This window comes from Cetorhinus maximus, chromosome 20, assembly GCF_964194155.1.
Source record: "Cetorhinus maximus chromosome 20, sCetMax3.hap1.1, whole genome shotgun sequence".
NCBI classification, from domain to species: domain Eukaryota; kingdom Metazoa; phylum Chordata; class Chondrichthyes; order Lamniformes; family Cetorhinidae; genus Cetorhinus; species Cetorhinus maximus.
In genome coordinates this window covers 22,255,378-22,274,645 of record NC_135898.1, presented here as the reverse complement: position 1 = coordinate 22,274,645, position 19,268 = coordinate 22,255,378, and the positions used below count along the sequence as shown (strand labels likewise).

Sequence of the window (19,268 nt, the reverse complement as noted above, 5' to 3'; positions counted from 1 at the left end):
CAGGACGGAGCTGGACGGGCATTAGGGTTAATAAATGGAAATTAAAACTCCGCCATCGTATATAGAAAACACTTTATTACTTACAATCAGCATAATTTATTGCACAAAGGACGTTGGATATTAGTAGGGTAGTAGCATGTAAATATTCAGCAGCAATCTTCAAGCCTGTCAGAATGATGTGTCTCATTCACTAGCGAGGAGGAAAATTTAAAAAAAAGATGGGCATGATTCAAAAGGGAGAGAGAGAGAGACTGAGAGAGAGACAGAAAGACAGAGAGACAGACAGAGAGAGAGAGAGACAGACTGAGAGGCAGAGAGAGACAGAGACTGACAGAAAGACAGAGAGAGAGACAGAGACCGAGAGGCAGAGACTGACAGAGAGACAGACAGAGAGAGAGAGACTGAGAGAGAGACAGACAGAGACTGAGAGGCAGAGAGACAGAGACTGAGACACAGACAGAGAGAGACTGAGGCAGAGACTGACAGAGAGACAGACACAGAGACTGAGAGAGAGACAGACAGAGAGACAGAGACTGAGAGGCAGAGACTGAGAGACAGACAGAGAGAGACAGAGACTGAAAGGCAGAGACTGACAGAGAGACAGACAGAGAGAGACAGACAGAGAGAGAGAGACAGAGACTGAGAGGCAGAGAGAGAGAGACAGACAGTCCACGTCTCTCAACAAATACACTGCCTCCACATTAACCATCTGGCTGTGTACAATTGCCTACTCCCATCAGTATGTGCTGCTTCTGATCAATGATTACAGCAAGAAGGGTGATGCTGTCACTAGACTTGTAATATGGCCGAGCATAGTCTTATGCTCTGGGGAGGTTGGTTTAAATCCCACCCCGGCAGCTGCTAGAATTTAATTAATTAATCATTTTTTTCAAAAATTCTTTCATAAGACGTGGGTTTCGCTTGCTGGGCCAGCATTTATTGCCCCATCCCTAATTGCCCCTTGAGAAGGTGGTGGTGAGCTGCCTTCTTGAACCACTGCAGTCCCTGTGGTGTAGGTATACCCACAGTGCTGTTAGGGAGGGAGCTCCAGGATTGTGACCCAGCGACACTGAAGGAACAGCGATATATTTCCGAATCAGGATAGTGAGTGACTTGGAGGGGAACTTCCAGGTGGTGGTGTTCCCATTTGTCTGCTGCCCTTGTACTTCTAAATGGTAGTGGTCGTGGGTTTGAAATTTTTCTGGAATATTGGAGTTTCCGGAATTGAAAATCAGTCTCAGTCATGGTGACCATGAAACCATTGTCGATTGTTGTAAAAATCCATCTGGTTCACTAATGCCCTTTAGAGAAGGAAATCTGCCGTCCTTACTAAGTCTGGCCTACATGTGACTCCATACCCACAGTAATGTGGTTAACTCTTAACTGCCCTCTGAAATGGCCCCAGCAAGTCACTCAGTTCAAGGGGCAATTAGGGATGGGCAACAAATGCTGGCCTTGTCAATGACGCCCTCGTCCCATTAAAAAAAAAAGTTATTTTGGTACGAGCATGACCTGACACGCTCCTGGAGACTGCAGCTTGGTAAATCGTGTGTGCACAGCCCCGCCAAACATTTTTCCCATGAGGAATGTGGAGGCAAGAACTGGTTTTGTTTCATGTCATAAATAGCAACAGCATAACTTAAAATCTAAATACAATCACTGTGAAGTTCATTCCAGGGTTTCTCTGGCACTCTAGCTGTAAATCCCAAGTGTCCTGGGGAATCCGGCTGTAAACCCTGAAAATCAGTGGAAATCGGGCAGCAATTCCCAATGGCTATCTAGCAGCAATTCCCGAGTAGCTATGGGAATCTAGCAGTAATTCCCAGGTATCGACGTGAATCTGGGACTCTAGCAGCAATTCCCGAGGATCAATGGGAATCTAGTACTCTGCCAATAATTCCGAATACCAACGGGAATCTGGCAGGATTTCCCAAATGTTGATGGGAATCTGATAGGTACTCTGGCACAAATTCCAGGGTATCACTGAAGTTCTGCGAATCTGGCAGGAAATCCTGAGTATCACTGGGAATCTGGCAGGAATTCCTGAGTATCACTGGGAATCTTGCGGGAATTCCTAAGTATCACTGGGAATCTGACAGGAATTAATGAGTATCACTGGAAATCTGACAGGAATTCCTAAGTATCACTGGGAATCTGGCAGGAATTCCTGAGTATCACTGGAAATCTGACAGGAATTCCTGAGTATCACTGGGAATCTGGCAGGAATTCCTGAGTATCACTGGGAATCTGCCGGGAATTCCTAAGTATCACTGGCAATCTGACGGGAATTCCTGCGTATCATCGGCGATCTGGCGGGAATTCCTGAGTATCACTGGGAATCTGACGGGAATTCCTGAGTGTCACTGACAATCTGGCAGGAATTCCTGAGTGTCACTGGGTATCTGGCAGGAATTCCTGAGTGTCACTGGGAACCTGGTAGGAATTCCTGAGTGTCACTGGAAATCTGACAGCAATTCCTGAGTATCACTGGAAATCTGGCGAAAATTCTTAAGTATCACTGGGAATCTGGCAGGAATTAATGAGTATCACTGGAAATCTGGCAGAAATTCCTGAGTATCACTGGGAATCTGGCAGAAATTAATGAGTATGACTAGAAACCCGGCACGAATTCCTGAGTATCACTGGGAATCTGGCAGGAATTCCTGAGTGTCACTGGGAATCTGGCAGGAATTTGTGAGTGTCACTGGGAATCTGGCAGGAATTCCTGAGTGTCACTGGGAATCTGGCGGGAATTCCTGAGTGTCACTGGGAATCTGGCGGGAATTCCTGAGTATCATTTTGAATCTGGCGGGAATTCCTGAGTGTCACTGGGAATCTGGCAGGAATACCTGAGTATTACCGGCAATCTGACGGGAATTTCTCAGTATCACTGGGAATCTGACGGGAATTCCTGAGTACCACTGGGAATCTGACAGGAATTCCTGAGTACCATTGGGAATCTGACAGGAATTCCTGAGTATCACTGGAAATCTGGCAAAAATTCCTAAGTATCACTGGGAATCTGGCAGGAATTCCTGAGTATCACTGGGAATCTGGCAGGAATTCCTGAGTATCACTGGGAATCTGGCAAAAGTTCCTGTGCATCACTGGCAATCTGACAGGAATTCTTGTGTATCATCGGCAATCTGGCAGGTATTCCTGAGTATCACTGGGAATCTGGCAGGAATTCAAGTATCACTGGGAATCTGACAGGAATTCCTGAGTATCACTGGAAATCTGGCAGGAATTCCTGAGTATCACTGGGAATCTGGCAAAAGTTCCTGTGCATCACTGGCAATCTGACAGGAATTCTTGTGTATCATCGGCAATCTGGCAGGTATTCCTGAGTATCACTGGGAATCTGGCAGGAATTCAAGTATCACTGGAAATCTGACAGGAATTCCTGAGTGTCACTGGGAATCTGGCAGGAATTCCTGTGTATCATCGGTGATCTGGCAGGAATTCCTGAGTATTACTGGGAATCTGACAAGAATTCCTGAGTATCACTGACAATCTGGCTGGAATTCCTGAGTGTCACTGGGAATCTGCCAGGAATTCCTGAGTATCACTGGGAACCTGATGGAAATTCCTGAGTATCACTGACAATCTGGCAGGAATTCCTGAGTGTCACTGGGAATCTCACAGAAATTCCTGAGTACTACTGGGAATCTAAGACAGGAATTCCTGAGTATCACTGGGAATCTGGCTAAAATTCCTAAGTATCACTGGGAATCTGGCAGGAATTAATGAGTATCACTGGAAATCTGACAGGAATTCCTGAGTATCACTGGAAATCTGACAGGAACTCCTGAGTATCACTGGGAATCTGGCAGGAATTCCTGAGTATCACTGGGAATCTGGCGGCAATTCCTGAGTATCGCTGGCAATCTGCCGGGAATTCCTGAGTAACACTGGCAATCTGACAGGAATTTCTGTGTATCTTCTGCGATCTGGAAGGAATTCCTGAGTATCACTGGGAATCTGGCAGGAATTAATGAGTATCACTGGAAATCTGGCAGAAACTCCTGAGTATCACTGGGAATCTGACAGGAATTCTTGAGTATCACTGGAAACCCGGCAGGAATTCCTGAGTTTCACTGGGAACCTGGCAGGAATTCCTGAGTATCACTGGGATTCTGGCAGGAATTCGTGAGTGTCACTGGGAATTTGGCAGGAATTCCTGAGTGTCACTGGGAATCTGGTGGGAATTCCTGAGTGTCACTGGGAATCTGGCGGGAATTCCTGAGTGTCACTGGGAATCTGGCAGGAATTCCTGTGTATCATCATCGATCTGGTAGGAATTCTTGAGTATCACTTGGAATCTGGTGGGAACTCCTGAGTGTCACTGGGAATCTGGCAGGAATTCCTGGTATCACCAGCAATCTGACGGGAATTCCTCGGTATCACTAGGAATCTGACAGGAATTCCTGAGTAACACTGGAATCTGACAGGAATTCCTGAGTATCACTGGGAATCTGACAGGAATTCCTGAGTATCACTGGGAATCTGACAGGAATTCCTGAGTATCACTGGAAATCTGGCAGGAATTCCTGAGTATCACTGGGAATCTGGCATGAATTTGACAGTATCACTGGGAATCTGGCAGGAATTTGACAGTATCACTGGAAATCTGGCAGGAATTCCCAAATATCAGTGGGAACCTAGGGCTGCGTTAGTAATTCCCCAATATCAGTAGGAATCTGGGGTTCCCAAGCATCAGTGGAGACCTAGGACTATGACAGTTACACCCATCTAACAATGAAAACCACAAAGCATGGCACTACCGAACGTAAATCAAACAGAACTCCAACACTGTCAATACCAATAGCTGGGTATCAGTAGATTTAAGCAGTACACAGCAGTGGAGCCTGGACTGGCAAACCACTGCCTGTTCGTCAACAGAACCCCAGGTTTCAAGTATCAGTAGACAAGAGTAACTGTGCACCCGATCCAATTTTAGACAGAACAGCAAGTAACAATCTACGTTAAATGCATTTCCCAGTGATTTGCACTGATGGAGTTCAGTCGGGGAGATTAATGTATCCCAAGAGCGGAGAGTGATCAGGAAGGCTTTTCTTGAGGTTCCCGGACTACGGGTGTGTCAGTGAGCTGGATTTGCATACCTGCGTGAACAGAAACAGGATAGAGAGTGAAAATTTCCAGCATTACAAGCGCATACCAGCTCAACTGGCCCGAAGCAGTAACAGGGCCTTCATTCCATCCAGATCTAGCAGGAATTGATTGCAGAAATACCTGCTACACGAGTCCAAAGGGTTATAGTACAATAATAGTGCGAAATAGGCTGTACTTCCATCAGTGGGAAGGAGGAAAACAATCGTTATTTAATTAATCTTGGCTCCAAATTAAAATGGCGATAATGCAATGATGACAAAATCAGAAATAAATCGATTTTGACTTAAAAGGTTTTGTTCTGAAGGTTGTCTCGTAATAGTTGTCATGTTAACTCTTCATGTTTAACGGTTAAAGGCGCTAACTCATTCTGATCTAATTCACTCTGACAAAGGCACTAGCTCACTCTGTTAAAGGCACAAACTCACTCTCATAAAGACACAAACTCACTCTGATAAAGGTACTAACTCACTCTGATGTAACTCACTCTGTTAAGGACACTAACTCACTCTGATAAAGGCACTAACTCACTCTGATGTAACTCAATCTTATAAAGGCACTAACTCACTCTGATAAAGGCACTAACTCATTCTGATAAAGCACCAACTCACTCTGATAAAGACACTAACACACTCTGATAAAGACACTAACACACTCTGATAAAGACACTAACACACTCTGATAAATACACTAACTCACTCTGATAAAGACACTAACACACTCTGATAAAGACACTAACTCACTCTGTTAAAGGCACAAACTCACTCTGATCTAACTCACTCTGATACAGACACTAACTCACTCTGTTAAAGGCACTAACTCACTCTGATCTAACTCACTCTGATAAAGACACTAACTCACTCTGATCTAACACACTCTGATAAAGACAGTAACTCACTCTTATAAAGGCACTAACTCACTCTGATAAAGACACTAACTCACTCTGACAAAGGCACTAACTCACTCTGACAAAGGCACTAACTCACTCTGACAAAGGCACTAACTCACTCTGACAAAGGCACTAACTCACTCTGACAAAGACACTAACTCACTCTGATAAATACACTAACTCACTCTGATAAAGACACTAACACACTCTGATAAAGACACTAACTCACTCTGTTAAAGGCACAAACTCACTCTGATCTAACTCACTCTGATACAGACACTAACTCACTCTGTTAAAGGCACTAACTCACTCTGATCTAACTCACTCTGATAAAGACACTAACTCACTCTGATCTAACACACTCTGATAAAGACAGTAACTCACTCTTATAAAGGCACTAACTCACTCTGATAAAGACACTAACTCACTCTGACAAAGACACTAACTCACTCTGACAAAGGCACTAACTCACTCTGACAAAGGCACTAACTCACTCTGACAAAGGCACTAACTCACTCTGACAAAGGCACTAACTCACTCTGACAAAGGCACTAACTCACTCTGACAAAGGCACTAACTCACTCTGACAAAGGCACTAACTCACTCTGACAAAGACACTAACACACTCTGCTAAAGACACTAACACACTCTGATAAAGACACTAACTCACTCTTCTAGAGGCACTAACTCACTCTGATAAAAACACTAACTCACTCTGATAAAGACACTAACTCACTCTGATAAAGACACTAACTCACTCTGATAAAGACACTAACTCACTCTGATAAAGACATTAACTCACTCTGATAAAGACATTAACTCACTCTGATAAAGACATTAACTCACTCTGATAAAGACACTAACTCACTCTGATCAAGACACTAACTCACTCTGATAAAAACACTAACACACTCTGATAAGGACACTAACTCACTGATAAAGACACTAACTCAATCTGATAAAGACACTAACTCACTCTGATAAAGACACTAACTCACTCTGATAAAGGCACTAACTCACTCTGATCTAACTCACTGATAAAGACACTAACTCACTCTGAGAAAGACACTAACACATTCTGATAAAGACACTAACACACTCTAATAAAGGCACTAACGCACTCTGATAAAGACACTAACTCACACTGACAAAGACACTAACACACTCTGATAAAGGCACTAACGCACTCTGATAAAGGCACTAACTCACTCTGATAAAGACACTAACTCACTCTGATAAAGACACTAACTCACTCTGATAAAGACACTAACTCACTCTGATAAAGAAACTAACTCACTCTGATAAAGGCACTAACTCACTCTGATAAAGGCACTAACTCACTCTGATAAAGACACTAACTCACTCTGTTAAAGGCACTAACTCACTCTGTTAAAGGCACTAACTCACTCTGATAAAGACACTAACTCACTCTGATAAAGACACTAACTCACTCTGATACAGGCACTAACTCACTCTGATACAGGCACTAACTCAATCTGATACAGGCACTAACTCAATCTGATACAGGCACTAACTCAATCTGATACAGGCACTAACTCACTCTGATAAAGACACTAACTCACTCTGATACAGGCACTAACTCAATCTGATACAGACACTAACATACTTTGATCTAACTCACTCTGATAAAGACACTAACTCACTCTGATAAAGACACTAACTCACTCTGATAAAGGTACTAACACACTCTGATCTAACTCACTCTGATCTAACTCACTCTGATAAAGGTACTAACTAACTCTGATCTAACTCAGTCTGATAAAGGCACTAACTCACTCTGATAAAGACACTAACACACACTGATAAAGACACTAACACACACTGATAAAGACACTAACTCACTCTGATAAAGGCACTAACTCACTCTGATAAAGACACTAACACACTCTGATAAAGACACTAACTCACTCTGATAAAGGCACTAACTCACTCTGATAAAGACACTAACTCACTCTGATAAAGGCACTAACTCACTCTGATAAATACACTAACTCACTCTGATAAAGACAATAACTCACTCTGATCTAACTCACTCTGATAAAGGCACTAACTCAATGATAAAGGCACTAGCTCAATCTGATAAAGGCACTAACACACACTGGTAAAGACACTAACACACTCTGATAAAGACACTAACACACTGATAAAGACACTAACTCACTGTGATAAAGACACTAACTCACTCTGATAAAGACACTAACTCACTCTGATAAAGACACTAACTCACTCTGAGAAAGGCACTAACTCACTCTGAGAAAGGCACTAACTCACTCTGAGAAACGCACTAACTCACTTTGATCTAACTCACTCTGATAAAGGCACTAACTCACTCTGATAAAGGCACTAACTCACTCTGATAAAATCACTAACTCACTCTGATAAAGGCACTAACTCACTCTTATAAAGACACTAACTCACTCTGATAAAGGCACTAACTCACTCTGATAAAGTCACTAACTCACTTTGTTAAAGGCACTAACTCACTCTGATAAAGTCACTAACTCACTCTGATAAAGGCACTAACTCACTCGGATAAGGACACTAACTCACTCTGATAAAGGCACTAACTCACTCTGATAAAGGCACTAACTCACTCTGATAAAGTCACTAACTCACTTTGTTAAAGGCACTAACTCACTCTGATACAGGCACTAACTCAATCTGATACAGGCACTAACTCACTTTGATCTAACTCACTCTGATAAAGACACTAACTCACTCTGATAAAGACACTAACTCACTCTGATAAAGACACTAACTCACTCTGATAAAGACACTAACTCACTCTGATAAAGACACTAACTCACTCTGATAAAGACACTAACTCACTCTGATAAAGACACTAACTCACTCTGAGAAAGGCACTAACTCACTCTGAGAAACGCACTAACTCACTTTGATCTAACTCACTCTGATAAAGGCACTAACTCACTCTGATAAAGGCACTAACTCACTCTGATAAAGTCACTAACTCACTCTGATAAAGGCACTAACTCACTCTGATAAGGACACTAACTCACTCTTAAAAAGACACTAACTCACTCTGATAAAGGCACTAACTCACTCTGATAAAGACACTAACTCACTCTGATCTAACTCACTCTGATAAAGACACTAACTGACTCTGATAAAGACACTAACTCACTCTGATGTAACTCACTCTGATAAGGACACTAACTCACTCTTACAAAGACACTAACTCACTCTGATAAAGGCACTAACTCACTCTAATAAAGGCACTAACTCACTCTGATGTAACTCACTCTGATAAGGACACTAACTCACTCTTATAAAGACACTAACTCACTCTGATAAAGGCACTAACTCACTCTGATAAAGACACTAACTCACTCTGATAAAGACACTAACTCACTCTGATAAAGACACTAACTCACTCTGATAAAGACACTAACTCACTTTGACAAAGACACTAACTCACTCTTATAAAGACACTAACTCACTCTTATAAAGGCACTAACTCACTCTGATAAAGACACTAACTCACTCTTACAAAGACACTAACTCACTCTGATAAAGGCACTAACTCACTCTAATAAAGTCACTAACTCACTCTGATGTAACTCACTCTGATAAGGACACTAACTCACTCTTATAAAGACACTAACTCACTCTGATAAAGACACTAACTCACTCTGATAAAGACACTAACTCACTCTGATAAAGACACTAACTCACTCTGATAAAGGCACTAACTCACTCTGATAAAGGCACTAACTCACTCTGATAAAGACACTAACTCACTCTGATAAAGACACTAACTCACTCTGATAAAGACACTAACTCACTCTGATAAAGGCACTAACTCACTCTGATAAAGGCACTAACTCACTCTGATAAAGACACTAACTCACTCTGATAAAGACACTAACTCACTCTTATAAAGACACTAACTCACTCTTATAAAGACACTAACTCACTCCTATAAGGACACTAGCTCACTCTTATAAAGACACTAACTCACTCTGATAAAGACACTAACTCACTATGATCTAACTCACTCTGTTAAAGACACTAACTCACTCTGATCTAGCTCACTCTGATAAAGGCACTAACTCACTCTGATCTAACTCACTCTGATAAATACACTAACTCACTCTGACAAAGACACTAACACACTCTGATAAATACACTAACACACTGTGATAAAGACACTAACACTCTCTGATAAAGACACTAACTCAGTCTGATAAAGGCACTAACTCACTCTGATGTAACTCACTCTGATAAGGACACTAACTCACTCTTATAAAGACACTAACTCACTCTGATAAAGGCACTAACTCACTCTGATAAAGACACTAACTCACTCTGATCTAACTCACTCTGATAAAGACACTAACTCACTCTGATCTAGCTCACTCTGTTAAAGGCACTAACTCACTCTGATCTAACTCACTCTGATACAGACACTAACTCACTCTGATAAAGACACTAACTCACTCTGATCTAACTCACTCTGATAAAGGCACTAACTCACAATGATAAAGGCACTAACTCACTCTGATAAAGACACTAACACACTCTGATAAAGACACTAACACACTCTGATAAAGACACTAACACACTCTGATAAAGACACTAACACACTCTGATCTAACTCACTCTGATAATGGCACTAACTCACAATGATAAAGGCACTAACTCACTCTGATAAAGACACTAACACACTCTGATAAAGACACTAACTCACTCTGATCTAACTCACTCTGATAAAGACACTAACTCACTGATACAGGCACTAACTCACTTTGATCTAACTCACCCTGATAAAGACACTAACTCACTCTGATAAAGACACTATCTCAGTCTGATAAAGGCACTAACTCACTCCGATGTAACTCACTCTGATAAGGACACTAACTCACTCTTATAAAGACACTAACTCACTCTGATAAAGGTACTAACTCACTCTGATAAAGACACTAACTCACTCTGATCTAGCTCACTCTGTTAAAGGCACTAACTCACTCTGATCTAACTCACTCTAATACAGACATTAACTCACGCTGATACAGACACTAACTCACTCTGATAAAGACACTAACTAACTCTGATCTAACTCACTCTGATAAAGGCACTAACTCACAATGATAAAGACACTAACTCACAATGATAAAGACACTAACACACTCTGATAAAGACACTAACACACTCTGATAAAGACACTAACACACACTGATAAAGACACTAACACACTCTGATAAAGACACAAACTCACTCTGTTAAAGGCACTAACTCACTCTGATAAAGACACTAACTCACTCTGATAAAGGCACTAACTCACTCTGATAAAGACACTAACTCACTCTGATAAAGACACTAACTCACTCTGATAAAGACACTAACTCACTCTGATAAAGACACTAACTCACTCTGATCTAACTCACTCTGACCTAACTCACTCTGATAAAGGTACTAACTCACTCTGCTCTAACTCAGTCTGATAAAGGCACTAACTCACTCTGATAAAGACACTAACACACTCTGATAAAGACACTAACACACTCTGATAAAGACACTAACACACTCTGATAAAGACACTAACACACTCTGATAAAGACACTAACTCACTCTGATAAAGGCACTAACTCACTCTGATAAAGGCACTAACTCACTCTGATAAAGGCACTAACTCACTCTGATAAAGACACTAACTCACTCTGATAAAGACACTAACTCACTCTGATAAAGGCACTAACTCACTCTGACAAATACACTAACTCACTCTGATAAAGACACTAACTCACTCTGATCTAACTCACTCTGATAAAGGCACTAACTCACAATGATAAAGGTACTAACTCACTCAGAAAAAGGCACTAAAACAGTTTGATAAAGACACTAACAGACTCTAATAAAGACACTAACTCACTCTGATACAGGCACTAACTCAATCAGATACAGGCACTAACTCACTTTGATCTAACTCACTCTGATAAAGACACTAACTCACTTTGTTAAAGGCACTAACTCACTCTGATACAGGCACTAACTCAATCTGATACAGGCACTAACTCACTTTGATCTAACTCACTCTGATAAAGAAACTAACTCACTCTGATAAAGACACTAACTCAATCTGATAAAGACACTAACTCAATCTGAGAAAGGCACTAACTCACTCTGAGAAAGGCAGAAACTCACTTTGATCTAACTCACTCTGATAAAGGCTCTAACTCATTCTGATAAAGGCACTAACTCACTCTGATAAAGTCACTAACTCACTCTGATAAGGACACTAACTCACTCTTATAAAGACACTAACTCACTCTGATAAAGGCACTAACTCACTCGGATAAAGACACTAACTCACTCTGATAAAGACACTAACTCACTCTGATGTAACTCACTCTGATAAGGACACTAACTCACTCTTATAAAGACACTAACTCACTCTGATAAAGACACTAACTCAGTCTGATAAAGACACTAACTCACTCTGATAAAGACACTAACTCACTCTGATAAAGGCACTAACTCACTCTGATAAAGGCACTAACTCACTCTGATAAAGACACTAACTCACTCTGATAAAGACACTAACTCACTCTGATAAAGGCACTAACTCACTCTGATAAAGGCACTAACTCACTCTAATAAAGTCACTAACTCACTCTGATGTAACTCACTCTGATAAGGACACTAACTCACTCTTATAAAGACACTAACTCACTCTGATAAAGACACTAACTCAGTCTGATAAAGACACTAACTCACTCTGATAAAGACACTAACTCACTCTGATAAAGGCACTAACTCACTCTGATAAAGACACTAACTCACTCTGATAAAGGCACTAACTCACTCTGATAAAGGCACTAACTCACTCTGATAAAGACACTAACTCACTCTGATAAAGACACTAACTCACTCTGATAAGGACACTAGCTCACTCTTATAAAGACACTAACTCACTCTGATAAAGACACTAACTCACTATGATCTAACTCACTCTGTTAAATACACTAACTCACTCTGACAAAGACACTAACACACTCTGATAAATACACTAACACACTGTGATAAAGACACTAACACTCTCTGATAAAGACACTAACTCAGTCTGATAAAGGCACTAACTCACTCTGATGTAACTCACTCTGATAAGGACACTAACTCACTCTTATAAAGACACTAACTCACTCTGATAAAGGCACTAACTCACTCTGATAAAGGCACTAACTCACTCTGATAAAGACACTAACTCACTCTGATCTAACTCACTCTGATAAAGACACTAACTCACTCTGATCTAGCTCACTCTGTTAAAGGCACTAACTCACTCTGATCTAACTCACTCTGATACAGACACTAACTCACTCTGATAAAGACACTAACTCACTCTGATCTAACTCACTCTGATAAAGGCACTAACTCACAATGATAAAGGCACTAACTCACTCTGATAAAGACACTAACACACTCTGATAAAGACACTAACACACTCTGATAAAGACACTAACACACTCTGATAAAGACACTAACACACTCTGATCTAACTCACTCTGATAATGGCACTAACTCACAATGATAAAGGCACTAACTCACTCTGATAAAGACACTAACACACTCTGATAAAGACACTAACTCACTCTGATAAAGGCACTAACTCACTCTGACAAATACACTAACTCACTCTGATAAAGACACTAACTCACTCTGATCTAACTCACTCTGATAAAGGCACTAACTCACAATGATAAAGGTACTAACTCACTCAGAAAAAGGCACTAAAACAGTTTGATAAAGACACTAACAGACTCTAATAAAGACACTAACTCACTCTGATACAGGCACTAACTCAATCAGATACAGGCACTAACTCACTTTGATCTAACTCACTCTGATAAAGACACTAACTCACTTTGTTAAAGGCACTAACTCACTCTGATACAGGCACTAACTCAATCTGATACAGGCACTAACTCACTTTGATCTAACTCACTCTGATAAAGACACTAACTCACTCTGATAAAGACACTAACTCAATCTGATAAAGACACTAACTCACTCTGAGAAAGGCACTAACTCACTCTGAGAAAGGCAGTAACTCACTTTGATCTAACTCAATCTGATAAAGGCTCTAACTCATTCTGATAAAGGCACTAACTCACTCTGATAAAGTCACTAACTCACTCTGATAAGGACACTAACTCACTCTGATAAGGACACTAACTCACTCTGATAAAGGCACTAACTCACTCGGATAAAGACACTAACTCACTCTGATAAAGACATTAACTCACTCTGATGTAACTCACTCTGATAAGGACACTAACTCACTCTTACAAAGACACTAACTCACTCTGATAAAGGCACTAACTCACTCTAATAAAGTCACTAACTCACTCTGATGTAACCAACTCTGATAAGGACACTAACTCACTCTTATAAAGACACTAACTCACTCTGATAAAGACACTAACTCAGTCTGATAAAGACACTAACTCACTCTGATAAAGACACTAACTCACTCTGATAAAGGCACTAACTCACTCTGATAAAGGCACTAACTCACTCTGATAAAGACACTAACTCACTCTGATAAAGACACTAACTCACTCTGATAAAGGCACTAACTCACTCTGATAAAGACACTAACTCACTCTGATAAAGACACTAACTCACTCTGATAAAGACACTAACTCACTCTGATAAGGACACTAACTCACTCTTATAAAGACACTAACTCACTCCTATAAGGACACTAGCTCACTCTTATAAAGACACTAACTCACTCTGATAAAGACACTAACTCACTATGATCTAACTCACTCTGTTAAATACACTAACTCACTCTGACAAAGACACTAACACACTCTGATAAATACACTAACACACTGTGATAAAGACACTAACACTCTCTGATAAAGACACTAACTCAGTCTGATAAAGGCACTAACTCACTCTGATGTAACTCACTCTGATAAGGACACTAACTCACTCTTATAAAGACACTAACTCACTCTGATAAAGGCACTAACTCACTCTGATAAAGACACTAACTCACTCTGATCTAACTCACTCTCATAAAGACACTAACTCACTCTGATCTAGCTCACTCTGTTAAAGGCACTAACTCACTCTGATCTAACTCACTCTGATACAGACACTAACTCACTCTGATAAAGACACTAACTCACTCTGATCTAACTCACTCTGATAAAGGCACTAACTCACAATGATAAAGGCACTAACTCACTCTGATAAAGACACTAACACACTCTGATAAAGACACTAACACACTCTGATAAAGACACTAACACACTCTGATAAAGACACTAACACACTCTGATAAAGACACTAACACACTCTGATCTAACTCACTCTGATAATGGCACTAACTCACAATGATAAAGGCACTAACTCACTCTGATAAAGACACTAACACACTCTGATAAAGACACTAACTCACTCTGTTAAAGACACTAACTCACTGATACAGGCACTAACTCACTTTGATCTAACTCACCCTGATAAAGACACTAACTCACTCTGATAAAGACACTATCTCAGTATGATAAAGGCACTAACTCACTCTGATCTACCTCACTCTGATAAAGGCACTAACTCACTCTGATAAAGTCACTAACTCACTCTGATAAGGACACTAACTCACTCTTATAAAGACACTAACTCACTCTGATAAAGGCACTAACTCACTCTGATAAAGACACTAACTCACTCTGATAAAGACACTAACTCACTCTGATGTAACTCACTCTGATAAGGACACTAACTCACTCTTACAAAGACACTAACTCACTCTGATAAAGGCACTAACTCACTCTAATAAAGTCACTAACTCACTCTGATGTAACTCACTCTGATAAGGACACTAACTCACTCTTATAAAGACACTAACTCACTCTGATAAAGACACTAACTCAGTCTGATAAAGACACTAACTCACTCTGATAAAGACACTAACTCACTCTGATAAAGGCACTAACTCACTCTGATAAAGACACTAACTCACTCTGATAAAGGCACTAACTCACTCTGATAAAGGCACTAACTCACTCTGATAAAGGCACTAACTCACTCTGATAAAGGCACTAACTCACTCTGATAAAGGCACTAACTCACTCTGATAAAGGCACTAACTCACTCTGATAAAGGCACTAACTCACTCTGATAAAGGCACTAACTCACTCTGATAAAGACACTAACTCACTCTGATAAAGACACTAACTCACTCTGATAAGGACACTAACTCACTCTTATAAAGACACTAACTCACTCCTATAAGGACACTAGCTCACTCTTATAAAGACACTAACTCACTCTGATAAAGACACTAACTCACTATGATCTAACTCACTCTGTTAAAGACACTAACTCACTCTGATCTAGCTCACTCTGATAAATACACTAACTCACTCTGACAAAGACACTAACACACTCTGATAAATACACTAACACACTGTGATAAAGACACTAACACTCTCTGATAAAGACACTAACTCAGTCTGATAAAGGCACTAACTCACTCTGATGTAACTCACTCTGATAAGGACACTAACTCACTCATAGAAAGACACTAACTCACTCTGATAAAGGCACTAACTCACTCTGATAAAGACACTAACTCACTCTGATCTAACTCACTCTGATAAAGACACTAACTCACTCTGATCTAGCTCACTCTGTTAAAGGCACTAACTCACTCTGATCTAACTCACTCTGATACAGACACTAACTCACTCTGATAAAGACACTAACTCATTCTGATCTAACTCACTCTGATAAAGACACTAACTCACAATGATAAAGGCACTAACTCACTCTGATAAAGACACTAACACACTCTGATAAAGACACTAACACACTCTGATAAAGACACTAACACACTCTGATAAAGACACTAACACACTCTGATAAAGACACTAACACACTCTGATAAAGACACTAACACACTCTGATAAAGACACTAACACACTCTGATCTAACTCACTCTGATAATGGCACTAACTCACAATGATAAAGGCACTAACTCACTCTGATAAAGACACTAACTCACTCTGTTAAAGACACTAACTCACTGATACAGGCACTAACTCACTTTGATCTAACTCACCCTGATAAAGACACTAACTCACTCTGATAAAGACACTATCTCAGTCTGATAAAGGCACTAACTCACTCTGATGTAACTCACTCTGATAAGGACACTAACTCACTCTTATAAAGACACTAACTCACTCTGATAAAGGCACTAACTCACTCTGATAAAGACACTAACTCACTCTGATCTAGTTCACTCTGTTAAAGGCACTAACTCACTCTGATCTAACTCACTCTAATACAGACATTAACTCACGCTGATACAGACACTAACACACTCTGATAAAGACACTAACACACTCTGATAAAGACACTAACACACTCTGATAAAGACACTAACTCACTCTGTTAAAGGCACTAACTCACTCTGATAAAGACACTAACTCACTCTGATAAGGACACTAACACACTCTGATAAAGAAACTAACTCACTCTGATAAACGCACTAACTCACTCTGATAAAGGCATTAACTCACTCTGATAAAGGCACTAACTCACTCTGATAAAGACACTAACACACTCTGATAAAGACACTAACACACTCTGATAAAGACACTAACACACTCTGATAAAGACACTAACACACTCTGATAAAGACACAAACTCACTCTGTTAAAGGCACTAACTCACTCTGATAAAGACACTAACTCACTCTGATAAGGACACTAACACACTCTGATAAAGAAACTAACTCACTCTGATAAACGCACTAACTCACTCTGATAAAGGCATTAACTCACTCTGATAAAGGCACTAACTCACTCTGATAAAGACACTAACACACTCTGATAAAGACACTAACACACTCTGATAAAGACACTAACACACTCTGATAAAGACACTAACACACTCTGATAAAGACACTGACACACTCTGATAAAGACACTAACACACTCTGATCTAACTCACTCTGATAATGGCACTAACTCACAATGATAAAGGCACTAACTCACTCTGATAAAGACACTAACACACTCTGATAAAGACACTAACTCACTCTGTTAAAGACACTAACTCACTCTGATACAGGCACTAACTCACTCTGATCTAACTCACTCTGATAAAGACACTAACTCACTCTGATAAAGACACTAACTCACTCTGATCTAACTCACTCTGATAAAGACACTAACTCACTCTGATAAAGACACTAACTCAATCTGATAAAGACACTAACTCACTCTGATAAAGACACTAACTCACTCTGATCTAACTCACTCTGATAAGGACACTAACTCACTCTTACAAAGACACTAACTCACTCTGATAAAGGCACTAACTCACTCTGATGTAGCTCACTCTGATAAGGACACTAACTCACTCTTATAAAGACACTAACTCACTCTGATAAAGACACTAACTCACTCTGATAAAGACACTAACTCACTCTGATAAAGGCACTAACTCACTCTGATAAAGGCACTAACTCACTCTGATAAAGGCACTAACTCACTCTGATAAAGGCACTAACTCACTCTGATAAAGGCACTAACTCACTCTGATAAAGGCACTAACTCACTCTGATAAAGACACTAACTCACTCTGATAAAGACACTAACTCACTCCTATAAGGACACTAGCTCACTCTTATAAAGACACTAACTCACTCTGATAAAGACACTAACTCACTATGATCTAACTCACTCTGTTAAAGACACTAACTCACTCTGATCTAGCTCACTCTGATAAAGGCACTAACTCACTCTGATCTAACTCACTCTGATAAATACACTAACTCACTCTGACAAAGACACTAACACACTCTGATAAATACACTAACACACTGTGATAAAGACACTAACACTCTCTGATAAAGACACTAACTCAGTCTGATAAAGGCACTAACTCACTCTGATGTAACTCACTCTGATAAGGACACTAACTCACTCTTATAAAGACACTAACTCACTCTGATAAAGGCACTAACTCACTCTGATAAAGACACTAACTCACTCTGATAAAGACACTAACTCACTCTGATAAAGACACTAACTCACTCTGATCTAACTCACTCTGATAAAGACACTAACTCACTCTGATCTAGCTCACTCTGTTAGAGGCACTAACTCACTCTGATAAAGACACTAACTCACTCTGATCTAACTCACTCTGATAAAGACACTAACTCACTCTGATCTAG

At 40.3% G+C, this 19,268-nt stretch overlaps 1 protein-coding gene across 3 annotated transcripts in view; it reads right to left on the bottom strand.

Annotated features, from left to right (window-relative positions):
• Nucleotides 1-1,562: 1,562 nt before the first annotated feature.
• LOC144694946 (prominin-2-like) overlaps nucleotides 1,563-19,268 on the bottom strand; it is a 148,965-nt gene continuing 131,259 nt past the window's right edge. Inside the window, exons 25-27 of one of the 3 annotated variants that reach the window (XM_078565745.1) lie at nucleotides 4,593-5,123; nucleotides 4,437-4,498; nucleotides 3,699-3,849 (exon numbers count right to left, since the gene is read on the bottom strand). In XM_078565745.1, coding sequence (XP_078421871.1) covers nucleotides 5,102-5,123 — 22 coding nt within the window. In that variant the 3' untranslated portion in view covers nucleotides 3,699-3,849; nucleotides 4,437-4,498; nucleotides 4,593-5,101. Of the gene's footprint in view, nucleotides 2,767-3,698; nucleotides 3,850-3,929; nucleotides 4,253-4,436; nucleotides 5,124-19,268 lie in introns of those variants that run through there. The other 2 variants (XM_078565746.1, XM_078565744.1) reach the window with 2 other exon arrangements.